The 20,619-nt window shown below is 38.4% G+C and overlaps 1 protein-coding gene across 1 annotated transcript in view; it reads left to right on the forward strand.

Moving 5' to 3' along the window:
- IMPG2 (interphotoreceptor matrix proteoglycan 2) overlaps nt 1-20,619 on the forward strand; it is a 123,662-nt gene that overhangs the window by 91,140 nt on the left and 11,903 nt on the right. The window contains exons 8-18 of the mRNA XM_069759660.1: nt 3,255-3,304; nt 3,472-3,554; nt 5,245-5,403; nt 5,574-5,632; nt 5,719-5,739; nt 6,033-6,286; nt 8,088-8,167; nt 8,523-10,382; nt 16,453-16,672; nt 17,650-17,860; nt 19,524-19,712. Coding sequence (XP_069615761.1) covers nt 3,255-3,304; nt 3,472-3,554; nt 5,245-5,403; nt 5,574-5,632; nt 5,719-5,739; nt 6,033-6,286; nt 8,088-8,167; nt 8,523-10,382; nt 16,453-16,672; nt 17,650-17,860; nt 19,524-19,712 — 3,186 coding nt within the window. The remainder of the gene's footprint in view (nt 1-3,254; nt 3,305-3,471; nt 3,555-5,244; nt 5,404-5,573; nt 5,633-5,718; nt 5,740-6,032; nt 6,287-8,087; nt 8,168-8,522; nt 10,383-16,452; nt 16,673-17,649; nt 17,861-19,523; nt 19,713-20,619) is intronic.

Raw genomic sequence — 20,619 nt, forward strand, 5'->3', positions numbered from 1 at the left:
CCGAAAAATTGGGAAAACTTTGAAAGTGTCCCCAAGTACAGTGGCAAAGCTGTAAAGCACTACAATAAAACTGGCTCACATGAGGACCACCCCAGGAAAGGAAGACCAAGAGTCACCTCTGCTTCTGAGGATAAGTTTATCCGAGTCACCAGCCTCAGAAATCACAGGTTAACAGCAGCTCAGATTAGAGACCAGGTCAATGCCACACAGAGTTCTAGCAGCACACACCTCTACAACAACTGTTAAGAGGAGACTTTGTGCAGCAGGCCTTCATGATAAAATAGCTGCTAGGAAACCACTGCTAAGGACAGGCAACAAGCAGAAGAGACTTGTTTGGGCTAAAGAACACAAGGAATGGACATTAGACCAGTGGAAATCTGTGCTTTGGTCTGACAAGTCAAAATTTGAGATCTTTGGTTCCAACCACCGTGTCTTTGTGCGACGCAGAAAAGTTGAACGGATGGACTCTACATGCCTGGTTCCCACTGTGAAGCATGGAGGAGGAGGTGTGATGGTGTGTGGGTGCTTTGCTGGTGACACTGTTGGGGATTTATTCAAAATTGAAGGCATACTGAACCAGCATGGCTACCACAGCATCTTGCAGCGGCATGCTATTCCATCCGGTTTGCGTTTAGTTGGACCATCATTTATTTTTCAACATGACAAGGACCCCATTCACACCTCCAAGCTTTATAAGGGCCATTTAACCAAGAAGGAGCATGATGGGGTGCTATGCCAGATGACCTGGCCTCCACAGTCACCAGACCTCAACCCAATTGAGATGGTTTGGGGTGAGCTGGACCGCAGAGTGAATTCAAAAGGGCCAACAAGTGCTAAGCATCTCTGGGAACTCCTTCAAGATTGTTGGAAGACCATTCCCGGTAACTACCACTTGAAGCTCATCAAGAGAATGCCAAGAGTGTGCAAAGCAGTCATCAAAGCAAAAGGTCGCTACTTTGAAGAACCTAGAATATAAGACATAATTTCAGTTGTTTCACACCTTTTTGTTAAGTATATAACTCCACATGTGTTAATTCATAGTTTTGATGCCTTCAGTGTGAATGTACAATTTTCATAGTCATGAAAATACACAAAAATCTTTAAATGAGAAGGTGTGTCCAATCTTTTGGTCTGTACTATATACGTGTGTGTTACTAACATATATATGTATTCTATGTGTATATTTCTATTCTATCTATTCTATTCTGTGATTATACTGGATGCGGCAGATCATTTGCTGGCTTTTAATCTATCTATCTATCTATCTATCTATCTATCTATCTATCTCTGTCTAATATATATATATATATATATATATATATGTGTGTGTGTGCGTGTGCTTTGAGGAATATTTTGTTTTAAAATGATGTGTAAATGACAGAGAACTGCTGTATGTAAAAGCTCATGTTAAAATCACATTGCATTCGGATTGCATACGGATGTCATACGAATACATAGATGCAAGGAAGTTGCATAATCACATTTCAAATGGATTACACACGGATGACCATACGGAGAACACTCGTGCGACACTCGGCCGAGAGAATCGGACCGATTTCTAATACGTTAAGTGCGACGTCGGCCTCATAGTCACACACTGAGGTGAGGAAAGCAGAGAGTGGCCATTACACTGGTAATACCCAATTTATTTAAAATTGCAGGCAGGCAGATTCTCATGCACATCAGTGTAAAGCGCAAGGTCCTAAACAGCTAATTTATATATAAGAAAAATTTGGGATTTCTCTGCAATAAGACATTGGTTTGCAGATATCAAGGTATCATTTTATTCAGCTTCCTCTTACATACAGCCCATATGAACAGCTTACAAGGATTGATCCTACTGACAGATTCCTTTTAAAGGGAACCTGTCAGCAGAATTGTGCTCAGTAACCTACAGACAGTGTCATGTCAGTGCCGTTATACTGATTACAATATACCTTGGTTGATGAAATCTGTCTTGTGGTTGTTGTTTAATATTTATTTTCAGTTTTGCGTTAATGAGATGCTCGTGCTCTGGGGCAGCCTGTGGGGTCTTCATGTGGTGCTCTGCTTAGGTATTCACCAATATTGAAAAAAATAAAAAGTTCACATTCAGCAGGCAGGCTGTATCATGATCGCATGTATAATGTCCATTTAATGTCCACTTAATTATTATGTATACCCATCCTCACATGTAAAGCGCCATGGAATAAGTGGCGCTATAATAATAACTAATAATTATTATTATTTTATTTGGTGATATACATTTATTCATAAAAAAATTCTCAAAATGGCGCCGGCGGTGCCTGCACAGTAGCATCTATCAGATCGCCAATATATGCTACTGCGCAGGCCATTTTGAGAGAGAATTTTTTTTTACTGAATAAATTTATATCACCAAATAAAATAATTAAATGGACATTATAAATGCAATTATGTCGCTGGCACCTACCTGCTGAATGTGATTTTTTTTCTTTTCAAAACATATATTCAGTATTTAAAATAGGAGGCAGGTCACTGAGGGATCAAAGACCTGTTATAAGCCATCAGTATGAATATCTAATCAGAGCACCACAGGAAGACCCCCCACAGGACGACCCGGAGCATGAGCAGATCATTAACTCAAAACTGAGAATAAAGATTAAACAACAACTACAAGACCAATTTCATCACCCAAGGTATCATTGCAATCAGTATGGCGCCGACCTGACACTGTGTGCAGGTTACTGTGCACAATCCTGCTGACAGGTTCCCTTTAATGGTAACAACCAACATAAGTGCACTTCTTGTTGCCATTTTTATTAACACTGTTGTCGTTTTTGGAAGGAAAAAAAATAACCCAAACAAATGTCATTTAAATGAAAGTTTTTGATTCGAACATAATGACAAAACTTTGGCTAATTTTCATTTTTAATTTACTGTTATGTGGCCATTTGTATATCTTGGCAGTAAGTTCATTTTGGACCTAAAAATGGACTTACTGGGCTTAAAAATTTAATAGCTTAAAAATGGATTTACTACAGCTGTTTTTTTTCTAACTTTTGCTCTCAAAAATGTTTTTTGGAAGGCAATGTTTTAGTTATTTGAGTGTATTACAGTCAAATGACGTCTTTTGACTTTCTATTTGGATTTCATCTTTCAGACTGATATTTATATAGAAGATAATTAATTTAAAAGAAAAAAATCTGCTGTCACATAAAATTGTGATACATTTTCTTTTTTTATACATTTTCTTTTCTTTTTTATTCTTATGATTTGTTTTTTTTCCCTTACAGATCAGATGTCACATCAGCACCTGAAACCGTTGACAGTACAACAGCTCCAGGTACTAATTGATCTACACAGGATATTTTCATAGTTCTGATTTTGGGAGCACAACCCAATTTGCTCGATATTGCTAGACTGCATTGTAAACTTATGAGAGAATGCTTATATCATCATACCATACATAGTCTAAAACTAAATTTGCTTGTCTTGATTTGTTCACTGCAGCAGCCAAAATAACTTCCCAAGAAATATCTGTTGAGAACGCTTCATCTACAACCTTTGTGGAAGAAAAGCAAACTGAAGAAGATGTAAGTGAACACATGTATAGTGCAAATAAATTCTAGTATTCTGGATCATAAATGTGAAAAATGCTATTAATATTTTATATTAATGGCATAGAAATGAAAACTGAGACCATAAATCTGACAGCGTCCTACAATATAGGATCTACACTTATACTCTATACTTATACTAGGTATCTAGATTAAGTAATTTATTGTATCAGTAATATTTTCTGGTGCAAGAAGAAGCTCTTTATTGTTTTGCAAAATTAAAACTTCAAAAATGCCATGGAGCAAAATTTATTTTACTGTAAATTCTGATCTACTTATGGTAAGCTGTGACATAACTGTAAGGGTATGTGCACACGTTCAGGTTTTATCGTGTCTTTTTCGTGTTTTTTTCCGCGATAAAAATGCATTACAAACTGCAGACATATGCATCCTATTATTTAGAATGCATTCTGCAATTTTTGTGCACATGATGCGTTTTTTTCCGCAAAAAAAAACTCATTGCGGTAAAAAAAAGCAGCATGTTCATTAATTTTGCAGATTTTCTGTATTTTTCCGCTATTCTATGCATTTGGGAAAAAATGCACCAAAAACGCACCAAAAACGCGTCAAAACGTGAAAAAAACGCAAAAAAAACGCATGCGGATTTCTGGCAGAAATGTCCGGTTTTTATCAGGAAATTTCTGCTGGAAAATCCTGACGTGAGCACATACCCTAAAGGATCTGGTTGCAGAGAGCTTCTTCCCATCCCCCAGGTTTTAGGAATAAAGGCAGCTGTCTGTCTGGATTAGTTCATTAGCTAATCTAGCTTCTTTCAAGGCTGATTCAGAGACAAATAAGGGGACCCGCTTAGCCAATGAACTAAGTCAGACAGCCGTGATATATGTCACTGAAATGTAGAAAATAAATTGGTGTCTAACTTATCATTCAATAGTATAGGAGCTGTCCCGTAAGAACAACTGCTGTCCATATACCTTATTATGAAATATTGACATCATATTGAGGTGGAGGTCACTACTTGGTATTTCCTCCAATGTACCAGAATAGGAGAATAAAGGTCCGCATACATATTAGAGTATTGACGTTGATATTGACCAATTTGGCCTATGGTCTAATGTGTATGGGGATGCCGAATACACATGATGGTCAGGAGATAAGTTAATAGGACATGTCTGATTTCAGACTGCCAATCGCATTGTTCCCCCTGAGGTAAGCCGCTGGTCAATGTGTCAGTTGGCTGCTTTCTCATAGAGAACACAGGAACACTACTGTGTATGGAAGTGATGGCTGAGACGAGATTGGTCAAAACATCTAATGTGTATGACCAGATTAAGAATGGCTCTTGCTCTGGTGGACTCAAACCATCTATGCATTAAATGAGCAGCCAGTTTGTCTGGCCTGTCTGGCATGTAAATCTGTATATCCGTGTAGCTGTTGCAATGTGTGGCTGCCTGTGGCTTATCCCTGTCATAACAGCTGACTGTTTACTGTAAAAGTCTATCCCACGTTGATCAGCTGATTTTATACAACCAAGCCCATTTTTCTTGTTGACAAAGGATTATCTTTATGAGATAAGCTATAGATTTTATATTGAATATTTGCAAAACTTTATTATTTTGCATTTTTCAGATGATTGCTGTAAATTCTTTGTGAAAATGGTATGCGCCATTCACTAAGATGATGAAACTATTTCTATCATTATCTCTAGATGGACAATGAAATATTAAAGGTGACGGAGAACGCAAAAAAACAAGAGGACAAAATGGTTGAATTTAGTATCCTTATTCTCAATGAGCCCTACGAAATGGAGCTAGCCGACAAGTCTAGTGATTTGTACAAAGAATTAACTGAAAGGTTCGTTGATGAGGTAAGATCTGGGTGAGATCAATCTCTTTGGTACTGATTATCCAAAACTGCTTTACTGTGTTGATTCTGACCAATGAACCTAGTAATTATCACGGACATAGTCATTCAGTCTTACTAATGGTCTGTTGGCATTGACAGGGAACTCAACTTGGTTTGCTTCACTTCTTTCAGATTGAACCTGTATTTCAAGTTTTGCCTGGATATAAAAGAATCATAGTGCAAAAAATCAGGTATTTCTCATAGTTTTGCAGGTAATAGAACCACATCTTTAACCAATGAAGTTTAATTTCTAATGTACCATTTTCTTTTTTTTCAGTCCTCCCATAATGGATGACAGGTACAGTGAATATTTACAATTAAATTATTGATAGCTCATGTATATTTTTGACTTTCTATTATATTTTTTAATTTCCTTTGCCCTTTAGTTTTTCTTATAGCAACTTTCTCCAACGTTAGATTATGTAGCAACTCAAAATCTGACACTTTTTTGACAAGTTATAGAAGTAGAAATACGGAATGATAAAACTTAGACTTCATCAATGGAACTGTTCATTTCTTTTACAAATAATAGAACTTTGTTTTTTTATTTCATTCTCATTTTAATATTTTTTCACCTTCTTTCTGATGCAGAGTTGTCTTACAAGTACACTATGCAGTTATTTTTGAAGGGGATGCAGATGCCATTAACAGTGCAACCTTAGACCTCATGAATCTCCATTCCAATATAATTGAAGATTTTTCATTGAATGATGTTGAAGATAATCCCACAGTGGTTTATACAGGCAGCAGCTTCAGGAATTACATAGTAGATGCTCTAAGCAAACAGATATTATTAGGTGAAGGTGCACTGGATATTGATGCGGACTCCCTGCAGCTTGTTAATGGTAAGCATTGAAAAAAGATTTCACAGTTACTATAATTATCACCTATCCATTGGAAAAGTGATAAATGTCTGATTTTTTGGGGTCCAACTGCTGGGACATCCATTGTTCCTAACAACAGGGGTCCATAGAAGTGAATGGGTCATTGGTCACACATGCACTGCTGCTTTTAAGACCCTGGTTCTAAAGGTACCGTCACACATAGCGACGCTGCAGCGATACCGACAACGATCCGGATCGCTGCAGCGTCGCTGTTTGGTCGCTGGAGAGCTGTCACACAGACAGCTCTCCAGCGACCAACGATCCCGAGGTCCCCGGTAACCAGGGTAAACATCGGGTAACTAAGCGCAGGGCCGCGCTTAGTAACCCGATGTTTACCCTGGTTACCATCCTAAAAAGTAAAAAAACAAACGCTACATACTTACCTTCTGCTGTCTGTCCTCGGCGCTCTGCTTCTCTGGTCTGGCTGTGAGTGCTGGGCAGCCAGAAAGCAGAGCGGTGACGTCACCGCTCTGCTTTCTGGCTGACCGACGCTCACAGCCAGAGCAGGAGGAGAGCAGAGCACAGCGCTGGAGGACAGACGGCTGTAGGTAAGTATGTACTGTTTGTTTTTTTACTTTTAGGATGGTAACCAGGGTAAACATCGGGTTACTAAGCGCGGCCCTGCGCTTAGTTACCCGATGTTTACCCTGGTTACCAGCAAAGACATCGCTGAATTGGTGTCACACACGCCGATTCAGCGATGTCTACGGGGAGTGCAGCGATGAAATAAAGTTCTGGCCTTTCTTCCCCGACCAGCGATCTCCCAGCAGGGGCCTGATCGCTGCTGCCTGTCACACTGGACGATATCGCTAGCGAGGACGCTGCAACGTCACGGATCGCTAGCGATATCGTCTAGTGTGACAGTACCTTAAGACCAAACGGGAGTCTCAAAGATTGGTCCACCGTGATCAAGCTCTCCTGTGATGAAAACACCTTAAAGCTCAGTATGCTAAGAGAAAGTTCAGTATGCTAAGAGTTTTCATGGAGAGGATAGTTTGTATTCTTGACTATGAAAAAAAAATCTGAATCTATATTTATTTTTGACATTATAGCCTTGAATAACAAAGATGATTGTTTTGTAGGAATAAATAATTTTCTTGCTAGGAAAGATTTAATGTTTTGGGGGGGAGGGTGAGGGTTAATTAAACTATTTTCAAATAGCCAATTAAGAAAATCTGAGAAAATGCATAACCTTCATCTATTAGTCTGAGTGAAGTGGAGCTACAATCCTCTCTCTCGCTGAAGGACTCACCATATTCATACTGTTAATGATTGTAATGAAATCTGTGCAATGCATAACTTCTCATGTGGTGGCATTGTAGGGTAATGAAATGCTTGATGTCAAGTTCTTCCACATTTTACAGTTTGTTATTTGGAGTGTCAGCAGATTTTCTGAGCCAACCCCTTATAATGAGAAATGGGTAACAAACGATATGCTAATTGTCCAATTATACTAAAATATACCCTACATGTTACAGTATTCATTTACACCATCATTACCTTCTAGTCTTCTTGACCTTCCCATACATGTTAGATGGTTCGGCCAATTGTTCACCTTGGAAGCTATCTCGGCTGGCTTTCCTGTACACAGAATGGCATATTCTGCCAAGCACTCCTATGGTTCAGCCAACAATAGTCTAATGTGTACGGAGGGGGTGTTAGTCTAATAAAATGTTACCTTAATATTGTGTATAATAATTATTTAAAATTTCTTAAAATATATGTTTAATCTCATTGATCATTTTTTTCTTCAATTTTTTAGTCAAGATCGTTCCATCACATCTTTATAATGAATTTGTAACTGAGAAACCAGCATTTCCTTTTCCTTCCACAGCTGATGTTGTAAGTACCAGATTACATCGATTTCATAATTCAACAATTAAAAATAAAGTCAACGGATTCATATTGCACTACATTATTCATAATTATGCTTGAATTTTATGGCAAACATTAGACACATGTTAGAACAAACAAAATATTAGATTAATATGTATTAGCAAATATATATTCTTTACGTCCAATTGTATTATTTTGGTGGCACTAAAGATCACTTAATTCACCAATGAGAAAAGAGAATAATTGTTGGAGCAGATTTCAACTTTTATTTTGTAAGATCTTTCAGTGAAGCTCCACATTTGTCATTTATTCCTATTCGGTGTCCCTATAGCAACGTATTTTATCTAACTTTATATTTTAGGATAATGCATTACAAGCTGAATGGCTTCCAACTGATTTTTCAACTATTAAAAACATCTATTCCTATGAAGAAACAAGTGAAGAGCTTACATCAAGAAGTCAGTTAGCACTGGAAGCAGAAAGTCCTGTTGTTACAGAAGACATTCAATTTAATGTTCATGCCACATCAGCCTTGGAAAACATCTTTGCCACTCCAGCAGATGACTTAACCTTCCAGCTGAACACAACCTTAAGTGCACTTGAATCTACCACAATCGCCAATATTTTAGAAATTGAAGAAGAATCAGGGGACAATGGCATTTCATTGTTCCAAAATCAGACTGTAAGAACTGATCAGGAGCTCGATACTATTGAGGTAATTCCTAATGAAATCCAGTTAGTTACCACCAATCTACCTCCAACCTCAATTACTTCATCAGCTGGAGAATACAATTCAGACATTGTGACTTCTGCTATAGCAGCTGAAGAACCTGCACTAAGTGAATCCTCTTTGGTGAGTGTATTAATAAAGACAGAACAAACAAATGCAGATTGGGATACAGTGATTTCACAAGTTACTCCTGAAAACATGCAAGAAACAGCTGAAATACTCGTAGAAGATAACTTACTGCCAACAGCAGAAAGTATTAAACCTTTGGATGAGGGGTCTGGCTCAGGATTTGAACATAAGGCAGAAGATGGCATTGCTACATGGTCTTGGTTAAAAACTACAGTGGATCCACTTTCTACTTTTAAAGGACAGCCAATAGATGTTGATTTAATGGACACAACCAAAAACCTTGAAGACTTAATAGAAGAACATTTTACTGATAAATCTCTTGAGAACATTATATTGGGTAGCACTCAAGCCAGCTTGATTTCAGACCAGGAATCTGATGCCTCACACCCTCAAAATCATGTTTCCACTGCCAGTCTAGAAAAACAGCTGATTATACATGAATCCTCATCTAAGCCGCCTCCAATGTTGTGGACACCAGAATACTGGAATATTGAGTTGTCAGTACAAACACCAGAATCATCTGAGATAGTAAGACAGTTTATCACTAGTGAACCAGATGTGTTACATGGAAGCACAGTGGATTTTTCATCAACTTTAACAAAAGACACATTGTGGTCTACACATGCACCAGAATCTCCATCAAAGACAAGCCTCACTGTGGAACATGGTGTTGAGACTACAGAGGATTCAATATCCAATGAAATTGAGTCACATGTTGTAGCCGATAGTATAACTACACACACTGTTGCAACAACCAGCGAACATCTCACACTTACATCCATCTCTGACACAGATGATTTTGTGACATCATTGAGTAATGATGTCAAAACGGAAGAAAGTGTATTGGTGCCATCATCTAAATCGCATGAGGAAATGTTAAATATCATACCCATCATAGATGCCAACACCACTCAATCACACAGAACCATTGATTCAACAGGAGAAAACAACATACCTAATATAATCCCTATTATACAGAAAGGAGAGGCCATTACGGATCCTATACAGTATGAACAACTTCCCATCGGTTCTTCTGTAGGTCCAACAAGTTTTCAGACTCAAGATATAGAAGTAACGGTTGATGTTCAGGATATATCTCTGGAACTTGATCATATGAGCACAGTATATTTTCATCCCGACATGAGTCAGGAAGACAGAAGCATGATAGCAAAAAATATAGATTCTACGGATTTGACAAGTGTTGTGTTTTCTACTCACGAGAACATTGTCAATACTTCGGCAAAGGCAAGGGCGCTTGTGGTGTTCTTCAGCCTGCGTGTCACTAATATGATATTCTCAGAAGACTTATTTAATAAGCGCTCCCCTGAATATAAGGCTTTGGAACAAAGATTTCTCGAGCTGGTAAATATTAACATGTCATGTTTGTGTTTAGAATAGCATTCTCTATTTGAAACCATTAGAATTTTATAGAAAACTGTTTAGCAGATATTTTTATTATAGAGGCATTATTGTCTATGACTTTGCCTCATTTGTGTTGCTATATATAGCGTAAATCCTTAGTGTGCTTTAATAATTCCCAGAAGTTCTGATATGTAATTTATTTAAAGGGAAACTGTCACCTGATTAATACTGCCCAAATCATGGGCAGCATAAATCAGATCCTGGCTACATAATTGTAGAATTTATATTTTTCTTTGAAATGCTCTGGCATTTCAAAGTTTCTGAAAAAAATATTTTAGCAACCTGGCGAGTGGACCCTGTATTGTGAAAAGCAGGCAATTTTTTGCGACAACGGACTAGTCTCATGTCTGGCTGTGGATGTTCCCTTTAAATTTTTTTGTTGTTTTAGTAGTTATTAAGTACAGTAGTTATTAAACAAGGGTTTTTTTCCTTCCCCAAATCGAGCATAATAATACATACCATAAATGAGAAAGTAAGCATAGTGACTGGACTAGACAGGTGCCTTGGGCCAACTACCAAAAATGGCTGTAAGGATCCACCTCACCATCTGTGAGGAATGTGTAGATATTTAATTGTAAACAACTAATCAGTGTGTGATATTGTGGACTTAGCCCCTATAAAAATCATCCCATTGTTTAGTGTTCTCAGCTATGATTATCCAGAAAATAATCTGTAGTTATGCTAATGAGGGTGCACCGTTGGCCAAACTCTCAGCGCACTGTTCCACCCCTCCTCTCCTTTGCTGAGTGACAATGCTCCTTCACCCAGAGTGAACGTTTCTAGAATGGAATGTGTTGGCTGAGAAGGCACACACTGATGCTGCAGGATGCAAGCGGGTGCACACATCCCTCCTCGTGTTTGCAGCAGATGGACACTTGCTAGAACTCCATGGATTATTGGAGTGAGTCGGCGCAGCACAATGGGGAGAGGGATGTGTGCTTGTCTGCTCAGCTCCAGCACTGATCCTATGTGTACTCTTTTCCAGCAATGTCAATGTGTGTGCGCAGGGCCGAGTTTTCAGCTCAAGCAGCGTTTGATCTAGGCAAGTGAGTGCTATCAACCATGTCAACCAACAAAGATGTAATAGAGATGACCCTGGCACCAAGACCCCTTTCACACATCAGTTTTTTGCCGTCAGTCACAACCCGTTGGCTCAACGGATCCGTCGCAGATTGTGAAAAACTGATGCGATGGATTTGTTTTTTCGACAGATCCGACTAGCTGATCTGGCTAAATAAATTGGAGCATGCTCAGTTAAAAAAAACAGAATCCGTCGATGGATGAAACGTGAGGCCATCCATTGCAATCCGTCACTAATACAAGTCTATGAGAAAAAAACCTATCCGGTGTCATCAGTCGCCGGATTCATTTTTTTCAGAATTCGACGGATTGCGACTGATAGCAAAAAACTGATGTGTGAAAGGGGCCTAAGAGCTTGGTCACGACATGGGTGCAGGCAGCTTCCTAGTTTGCATAATAAATAAGGTCATTTTCTGGATAACCATAGTTAAGAACACTAAACAGGCATAATGTTTAGTCCCCTATATGACAGTCTGATTAGATAAAATTGACTTTTGGGGCTGACAGACTCCCTTATTTTAAAGAAGATCTGTCACCAGATTTAACAATACAAACGGTGTAATAGTAAATAGATTTCTTAGACCAGATGACATTTGAAAATCCATCCCAAAATGTGGGTGTTTAATACGGAACATTTTCCTGCTTGATACTAAAGTATCAGTCCAGCAAGTTTTTTTTTCAGCGTGGGAGTGGTGCTTTTAATCTAAGTTCACTGCCTGTAATCTCATAATTACTAGTCACCATCTGTACCTTTTATCTGTACCTATTCGGTCATGCGGCGCCATGTTGTAAGGCAACTTCTAAGTGGCCGGAAGTCAGAAGCTACCTCACAAGATCTCAATGTAAGTCTATGAGAACCAGAAAAAGGCTCTCATAGACTTGCAGTGAAAAGTGAACTTCGGCTCATTCCAGTAAACACTGTAGCGATCCGTCAGGTCACAAACTACTGGAGACTGAAGAGACCAGTGGCAATAAAAGGTGAAGACAGTGGTGGATAAGTATAAGACTAAGGGCACAGAACTTAGATGTGAAGCACCACTCTAGTGCTACAATAAAAAAATGTTGGAGTGGTGTTTTAAGATGTAGAAGTTGTGAATCCAGCAAGACAGTTAAAGGGTCCGAGTGTAATAATCATGTAAACTAAATCTTCACCCACCCGGCCTGGCTGACAGCACTAGGTTGTATTAAGCAGTGTAATAAGATGTCAACAGCAGAAGGGAGGAGGGCATTGTGGAGCTGTCAATCAGGCTAGGCTGGCAGAGATTGAGTATAGCTCATTAATACTTTGAACTCATGAGCTCATGAACTCGGTCCTTATCTGGACTCACAGCATGCTCATTTTTAAAAGGATTATACAGCTAAAATTTATTTTTTAACGTTTACCAACCTTATCAGGTCTAAGAGATCTTTTTAATAATGTATGCACATTCTATTGTAAAATCTGGTGACAGATTCTGTGTAAGTCAAACTTGCTTACTTAGTTTTTAGCTTTATGTTTTTTTCATGTCCTAATTGAGTGTGCTGTGTCTATTGAGAGGTGGAGAATAGATAACTTACAAAATATACAGGAATTTGAGTACAATTAGATACAGTTCTGTCATCCCCAAATGTACAGATTAGGATTTTCATCCCTCAATTCCTTGTATTAAATAAAAGATGGGCACAGAAAGCAGCAAAGGTTATAAGGATAAGAAAGGAGCAAGGACTGGGATCACCTACTAGATTACCAGTGGCTCTATTAGTGGGATCAGGATCTACAAGAAGTATTCCAGCAGCAGACCATTAAATTTATAAATTAAGAAATGAATTTGGTCTTTTTTATAGTTTGACTCACAAATATGCTTTTTAACCTTAAAGAAGTTTTTCAAGTTTAAAAGTTATCAGCTATAAACAGGACTATGATAACTTTCCGATTGCTGGAGTTCTGACTACTATGGCTCTTCACTGATCCCGAGAAAAAAATAGGGCATGCCCGATATTTCTGATCTTAAGTGCGCCTATTAGAACGAATGGAGAGGACCTGTGCATGACCAATCTCTGCTACATTCAGCTGAGGCTCTTGGGATGGGTGAGGGCCATGGTGGTTGAGCCTTCACCAATCGTAAAGTTAAACCTTAGCAAGTGGATAAGAGATATGGGCAGCACGGTGGCTCAGTGGATAGCACTGCAGCCTTGCAGCGCTGGGGTCCTGGGTTCGAATCCCACCCAGGACAACATCTGCAAAGAGTTTGTATGTTCTCTCCGTGTTTGCGTGGGTTTCCTCCGGGCACTCCGGTTTCCTCCCACATTCCAAAGACATACTGATAGGGATTGTAGATTGTGAGCCCCATTGGGGACAGCGATGATAATGTATGCAAATTGTAAAGCGCTGCGGAATATGTTAGCGCTATATAAAAATAAAGATCAAAGATCATCATATATTTTAAATGTTCGAAAAAACCTTGTCCCCATGTTTTAGGAACAAAACAAAACTGCGCTTCACTCACCCTAGACAGGTCAAGGGCTGAATCTCTGCTGCTGTTTCCTGTGTGTTTTCTTGTTTGCAGTGCTGACATCACATCAACACTGGTACAACCAATCAGTAATCTCAGAGGCTAGGCCCGAGTAGACAGCACAAACCACTCAGAGTCATTGAGCTCACTGACTAGCTGACATCAGTACAGCTGTCAATAAAAGATCTCAAAAGGTGTGACCCAATGATCTCACAATGGTACTATATAAAATATATATTTTTATTGAACATTTGTTAATAACATTAAAAACATATGAATCACTACATGAAAAAGGTGCAAATCCTCAACAATAAGAGGGACTGTATAGCCTGAGTTGAACACCACTAAACCAGGCCAAATACACAGTTCAAACAAAAGGTCGCATGATGCTGTTAAATGCAAAGTAGGAGGGATAGACGCCTCCAGAAGAAGCTACTGCGAAACGCGCGTCGGGGCAGAGGGACGCCGAGGAGCACACACCAGGTCTGTTTAGAGGTAATATACCTATGTATATATGCTGATAGATCTTTATATATAAGATAGGGGGTTACGACTATGATATGGGTCCTCGTATTTCCCTATTGGGGATATTCTATTATGTATCGGTAATTACATTGAGATTCCTAGAGGATTCCATGTTAGGATAGATCATATAGGCCTATCCCTCCTACTTTGCATTTAACAGCATCATGCGACCTTTTGTTTGAACTGTGTGTTTGGCCTGGTTTAGTGGTGTTCAACTCAGGCTATACAGTCCCTCTTATTGTTGAGGATTTGCACCTTTTTCATGTAGTGATTCATATGTTTTTAATGTTATTAACAAATGTTCAATAAAAATATATATTTTATATAGTACCATTGTGAGATCATTGGGTCATTCTTTGATCACACCTTTTGTGATAGCTGTTTTGTTTATGGTACCAGTTGCCCCCTGTTTTTGGGGGAGCAATATTTTGTCTAGTGTAGAGCAAAAAGTTGTGAAAATGTCAATAAAAGATGTCAGAAGACTTGGGGCTGGGCCTGTTGAGGGTGAGATACATCCTTTTTTTAAAACTGTGCTGGAGACTGGATTTTTCTGAAACAAGAAAACCCTTTCATTAATGATATATCTGGAGGGTAAAACCTGAGAATTTTTCTTTCGGGTGGGTCTAATGAGCCTCAGTCTGACATAGAGAGGAGAAAATAAAGTACAGTTAAAATAAGACTAAACGAACACTGGCCCTGCCCTCCTTTCAATCACAAAATACAGCAAAAAGGTTTATTTTTTTTAAACCATAGTAAGTATTCTAAATACTTTCAACATCCTGCTGGACAACCTGTGTTTTTTTTTTGCATTTACTCATACCATGAGTAAGGCTTAATGCCGAAACGCGTAGGTTTGATAATTCTTCTTCTGACTCTTTTTACACTATCATTTTAGTGATGCAATAAAGTGCAAGTTTTAACCTACGGTTTGTAGATCTGGATTTTTGAAAGTATCTGAACGTCTATTGAACTGTATTGTTCTGACATATCCATGCTGGGAATCACCAGTAGTATACTAGTATACTGGACGTATTGGTTGTCATCAACCTTTACATTATCTTTGCAGAAACTGAGACTGTTTAGTGAAAATCTAATTTAAAGGTGTCAGAGTGCAATAATGATTTCTGCAGCTGAATAGAATAGGATAATTCTAAGTGAAACAAGCACAGTGTCAAAAGTTTAGAAATGTCCTAATTTCTGAAAATCAATGGCTATTGGTAAATGATATAACACCGCAACTCTCTTACATTTTGTTCTTCTATTATATGTGAAAGTATAAAAGTCAAGATTAAAAATGATTGACTATAACACTGGGGAACACAATTTTTTAAGAGTTAGGTCAGACAACTGTTCTTAATTATATTTTGGATGCTGAATCCAGAAATGATCTCAGTTTTTCTCTATCACGTCAAGTTTTTGAACTATAGGATTTTTGTCTTCTCAAAACTATGTAAACTACTGTACCTAAAAAGTTGTTTTTTTTTTTTATTACATAGTACAAATATGAACAAAAAATGAAATATATAAGAAATAGGCATGACAAAGTTGTGACTACTCTTACAAGTTGCCACATAGCTCTATATGAGTCGAATTGTAATCAGATAAGTCTTATTACAGGTATCAGTGCAATTGTGCTTCTCTGGCAGGTAAGTTGTGGAGGAAAAACTTGACGTGCTAGAAAAAAACTGACTACATTTTTGGAATCAGCATGCCAATTTTAGTATAAATCATTTCAAAAACCTAACTCAACAGAAATTTGTTTTCAAATTGTTCCCCTGTGTAATCTAACTGCATCTGAAATAACATATTTATTATATTTCCTTACTAGAACAATAAATGAAATAAAACCATTGTCTGGAACCATACAAGTACACTTTGCACAGATTACTTTTGTCATCCTATTTTTCTTTCAGTTGGTTCCCTATCTGCAGTCCAATTTGACTGGATTTCAAAACCTTGAAATATTGAATTTTCGGAATGGCAGCATCATTGTAAATAGCAGAATGAAATTTGCAAAACCTGTTCCAAGAAATGTAACAAATGCCGTGTACATCATTCTTGAAGACTTCTGTAACACTGCTTACCAAACCATGAACCTGGCAATTGATAAGTATTCCTTGGATGTTGAATCAGGTACTCAATTAAAGGCTTTGACTTATATTTTGCCAAATAGCAAAAATGGACCCATGTGTCTTCGTAATTCGTGAAATTTTAATGTTGGGAATTAAACAAAATATAGAAAATCAGTTACAATGTGCACATTGAAACCATAAAAACCCATTAAAATTGTAAAATTTAGAGTTCTGCAAACTTCGATATTTCGTGCAGTGCAATTTCCCACAATTTTCAAGGTGTCGGTTTGGTGTCAGCAAGTGGAAACACATTTTTTTGCATTCTTACGTAGAACAAATTTCTTGGCTGATATAGGAATACTGGTATATGCCATCTAGGCAATGAGTCTGAACTCTAGGCTGATATACAACAATTAAGGCTACGTTCACATTTGCGTCATTGGGCGCAGCGTCGGCAACGCGATGCAACGCAACCAACAACGCAAATACACAACGCAGCGTTTTGCGATACATGCGTTGTCATAGGATCGCACAGAGCAGGAATTTAGGAGCAGGAAAACGCTACAAGTAGCGTCCTCTGCACCCTGTCTGTGCGTCAATATGACGCATGCGTCGTAAAACGCAATACAACGCATACCGGCGCATGTCCATGCGCCCCCCATGTTAAAGATAGGGGCGCATGATGCATGCGTCGGTATGCGTCGACGACGCTGCGCCCAAAGACGCTAATGTGAACGTAGCCTAACCTGCATACAGTAAACTATTGGGAAATGCTGTGAAATCTCGCAGAGGTTACATTCTATACATTCTATCCATTCCCTGCGAGATGTTCAAGCCGCAAGGAAGAATACATTGATTTATTCAAGCATCATTGATAAAAGACTGCTAACCCCCTTTACACAATGTTACTTGATCTTAATTTTGTTTAGCAGACTCTTCTTTATCAGATTACTATAATCATTTCAGTTTTCATGTAATCTGATCAATGCGTTTTCCTATTATAACACACACATGATTTCTTTCCCTCTTCATAATCAGGAGACGTAGCTGACCCTTGTAAATTTCAAGCATGCAATGAGTATTCTGAATGTCTTATAAACAAGTGGAGTGGTGAAGGAGAATGTGTCTGTAACCCTGGATATGTCAGCGTTGATGGTTTGCCGTGCCAAAGCATGTGCGATCTGGAAATAGATTTCTGTATGAACGATGGTAAATGTGACATTATTCCTGGACAAGGAGCAATATGCAGGTATGAACATCTATTGAACACATTATATTTTTTTTTACTTTTTTTGTATGTAGTATCACATTATCTTTGTTGAAGTTAGATGTATGCATAGTATGTATGCTGAGTGAGCAATTATTAGGCAAGTATTTTATCCATATAATTTTTATGCAAATTTGCCAATCTGTATAATCTTGGATGCTTATTGAGTGAAGCAGATCAGGTGGTGTGTATTTGTGTAATGAGGGCGGGTGCAGCCTAAAGATATCATATCCAGATATGCAGAATAATTATGCAGCTTGTATTTGGCAAAATGGGCCAAAAAACAGATTTAACTGACTTTGAAAATTCAGAATTGTTAAAAGTCTTATAGGTGGATTCAGCACTCTTGAAATTGCTGAGGTGTTAGGGTGTGATCATAGAAGCATCTGGTTTTGTTGCAAATAGTCAACAGGGTTGCAAAAAAGTTGTTGAGAAAAAAGACGCATATATCTGCCAAAGAGTTGAGAAGAATCAAACGTAAAGCGACCAGGAATCCATTTTCCTCCAGTGCTGCAATATTCCAGAACTGCATCCTCCCTGGTGTGCCCCAAATTACAAGGTGTTCAGTGCTTAGAGACTTGGCCAAGGTAAGGAGAGCTGAAACCCAATCACCTCTGAACAAGACATATAAGTTGAAATGACTGGGCCAATAAATATCTGAAGACAGAGTTTTCAAAAGATTTTATGGACTTATGAGATGACAGTGATTCTTGAAGGACCAAATGGACAGGCCCATAGCTGAATCTGCAACGTATACAAAACTCCATTTCAACTCAGACACCAGCAAGTTGGTCGTCGGGTATTGCTATAGGTTGGTATTATTAAAGATAAGCTAGTTGGACCATTTTGGGTTAAAGATGGACTCAAAATTAACTCCCAAACCTACTGCCAGATAGAAGACACTTTCTTCAAGCAGTGTAACAGGAAAAGTCTATATCTTTCAAGAAAACCTTGATTTTTTTGTTATGGGCAATTCTCCATTACAGGCATCGAAGTACTCAACTGCTTGGCAAGCCATTAAAGAAATTAAAGATGAAATAATAATGACATTGCCCCTTCCTCATCTGATCTAAACCTTATTGAGAATTTATCAGCCCTTCTTAAAGTGGAGATTTACAGTGAATGAAAAAAACTGTAAAACAGGAAAACAGCATACTTCTCTGAACAGTGTCTCGGAGGCTGTAGTTGGTGCTGCACAAAACGTCGGTTAGAAACAGATTAAGAAATTGATGGACTCCATGGATGTAAGACTCATGAGGGCTATTGAAAAGAACACATGGGACACTGATACATTTTTTAAATGTCAGAAATGTATTCTTGTATATTTTGAGTTGTTTGATTATTACTCTCAGTTTAACAGATGAAAGCAAACATTTGAGATGGGAAGATTTACATTTCTCATTTAGTTGCATAATAAGTCTGCACACTAATAGTTGCCCAATAATTCTGCACACATAGATATTCTCCTAAGAAAGACAAAGCCTGACTTTTACTTTCTTAAATATTTTGATTTTAAGTTTATTAATATTTTGGATTGACCGACAGCACCATAGTTGTTCAGTAATAAAATTAATCATCAAACATACAAATTACATAATAATACGGTGATTGTATCGCATCAGCAATTTTTTTTGTATTTCTTCAGGTGTCGAGTAGGAGAAAATTGGTGGTATCGTGGAGAACACTGTGAAGAATATGTCTCAGAGCCCTTAGTGGTTGGTATTGCCATTGCATCTGTTGCTGGATTTCTTCTGGTGGCATCAGCTATAATATTTTTCCTAGCAAGGACACTTAGAGTACAGAATTCAAAGGGTGATTCAGAAGAGTCTGGAGGGTAAGATTACTTTATTTTTCTTAATTTCTAACACAGGTTCTGTAGATATGTAGACAATACTGCATTTACATTCCATGTCCAAGTAAAAAAAAAAGAAACCTTATACTCCACACATCAAATATACTACACCATGTGTGTCACACCATAAATGGCTTTAAAATAGAATGTTCACCACAAAATTTTGCACAGTCACACGTCTGGACCCCGAGAACGTCATAGGCTATATTGTGAGGTGAAATTTTAACCCCGCGCATTCCAATTCACCAAACAATTTTGCCCCTATCTACATAATGGGGGAAAAAGTGAAAGGAAAAGTGTTGGAAGCGTCGCAGCTACAGCAACAAAATTTTGCACAGTCACACGTCTGGACCCTGAGAGCGTCATAGGCTACGTTGTGAGGTGAAATTTTAACCCCGCGCTTTCCAATTCACCAAACAATTTTGCCCCTATCTACATAATGGGGAAAAAAGTGAAAGGAAAAGTGTTGGAGGCGTCACAGATACAGAAACAAAATTTTGCACAGTCACACGTCTGGACCCTGAGAGCGTCATAGGCTATGTTGTGAGGTGAAATTTTAGCTCCGCGCTTTCCAATTCACCAAACAATTTTTCCCCTATCTACATAATGGGGAAAAGTGAAAGGAAAAGTGTTGGAGGCAAATTGACAGCTGCCAGATGTGAACAAGGGGGACTTAAAGAATGAGAGCGATGGCGCCAAAGAGTATATACCGTACAGTTGCTAAGGTGGGACCCCGACATGGGATACTCACCACACACGGGGATATGAACACACACACAAAATGCGCCACACACTACCACGAGCTTGAACACATATACCACCCTCAGCACACATTTTACCACACATACACCAACCTCGCAACATAAAAGTCGAAACACAAAAGTCGCCG

The sequence above is a fragment of the Ranitomeya imitator genome, chromosome 3 (assembly GCF_032444005.1).
Source record: "Ranitomeya imitator isolate aRanImi1 chromosome 3, aRanImi1.pri, whole genome shotgun sequence".
Lineage (NCBI taxonomy): Eukaryota > Metazoa > Chordata > Amphibia > Anura > Dendrobatidae > Ranitomeya > Ranitomeya imitator.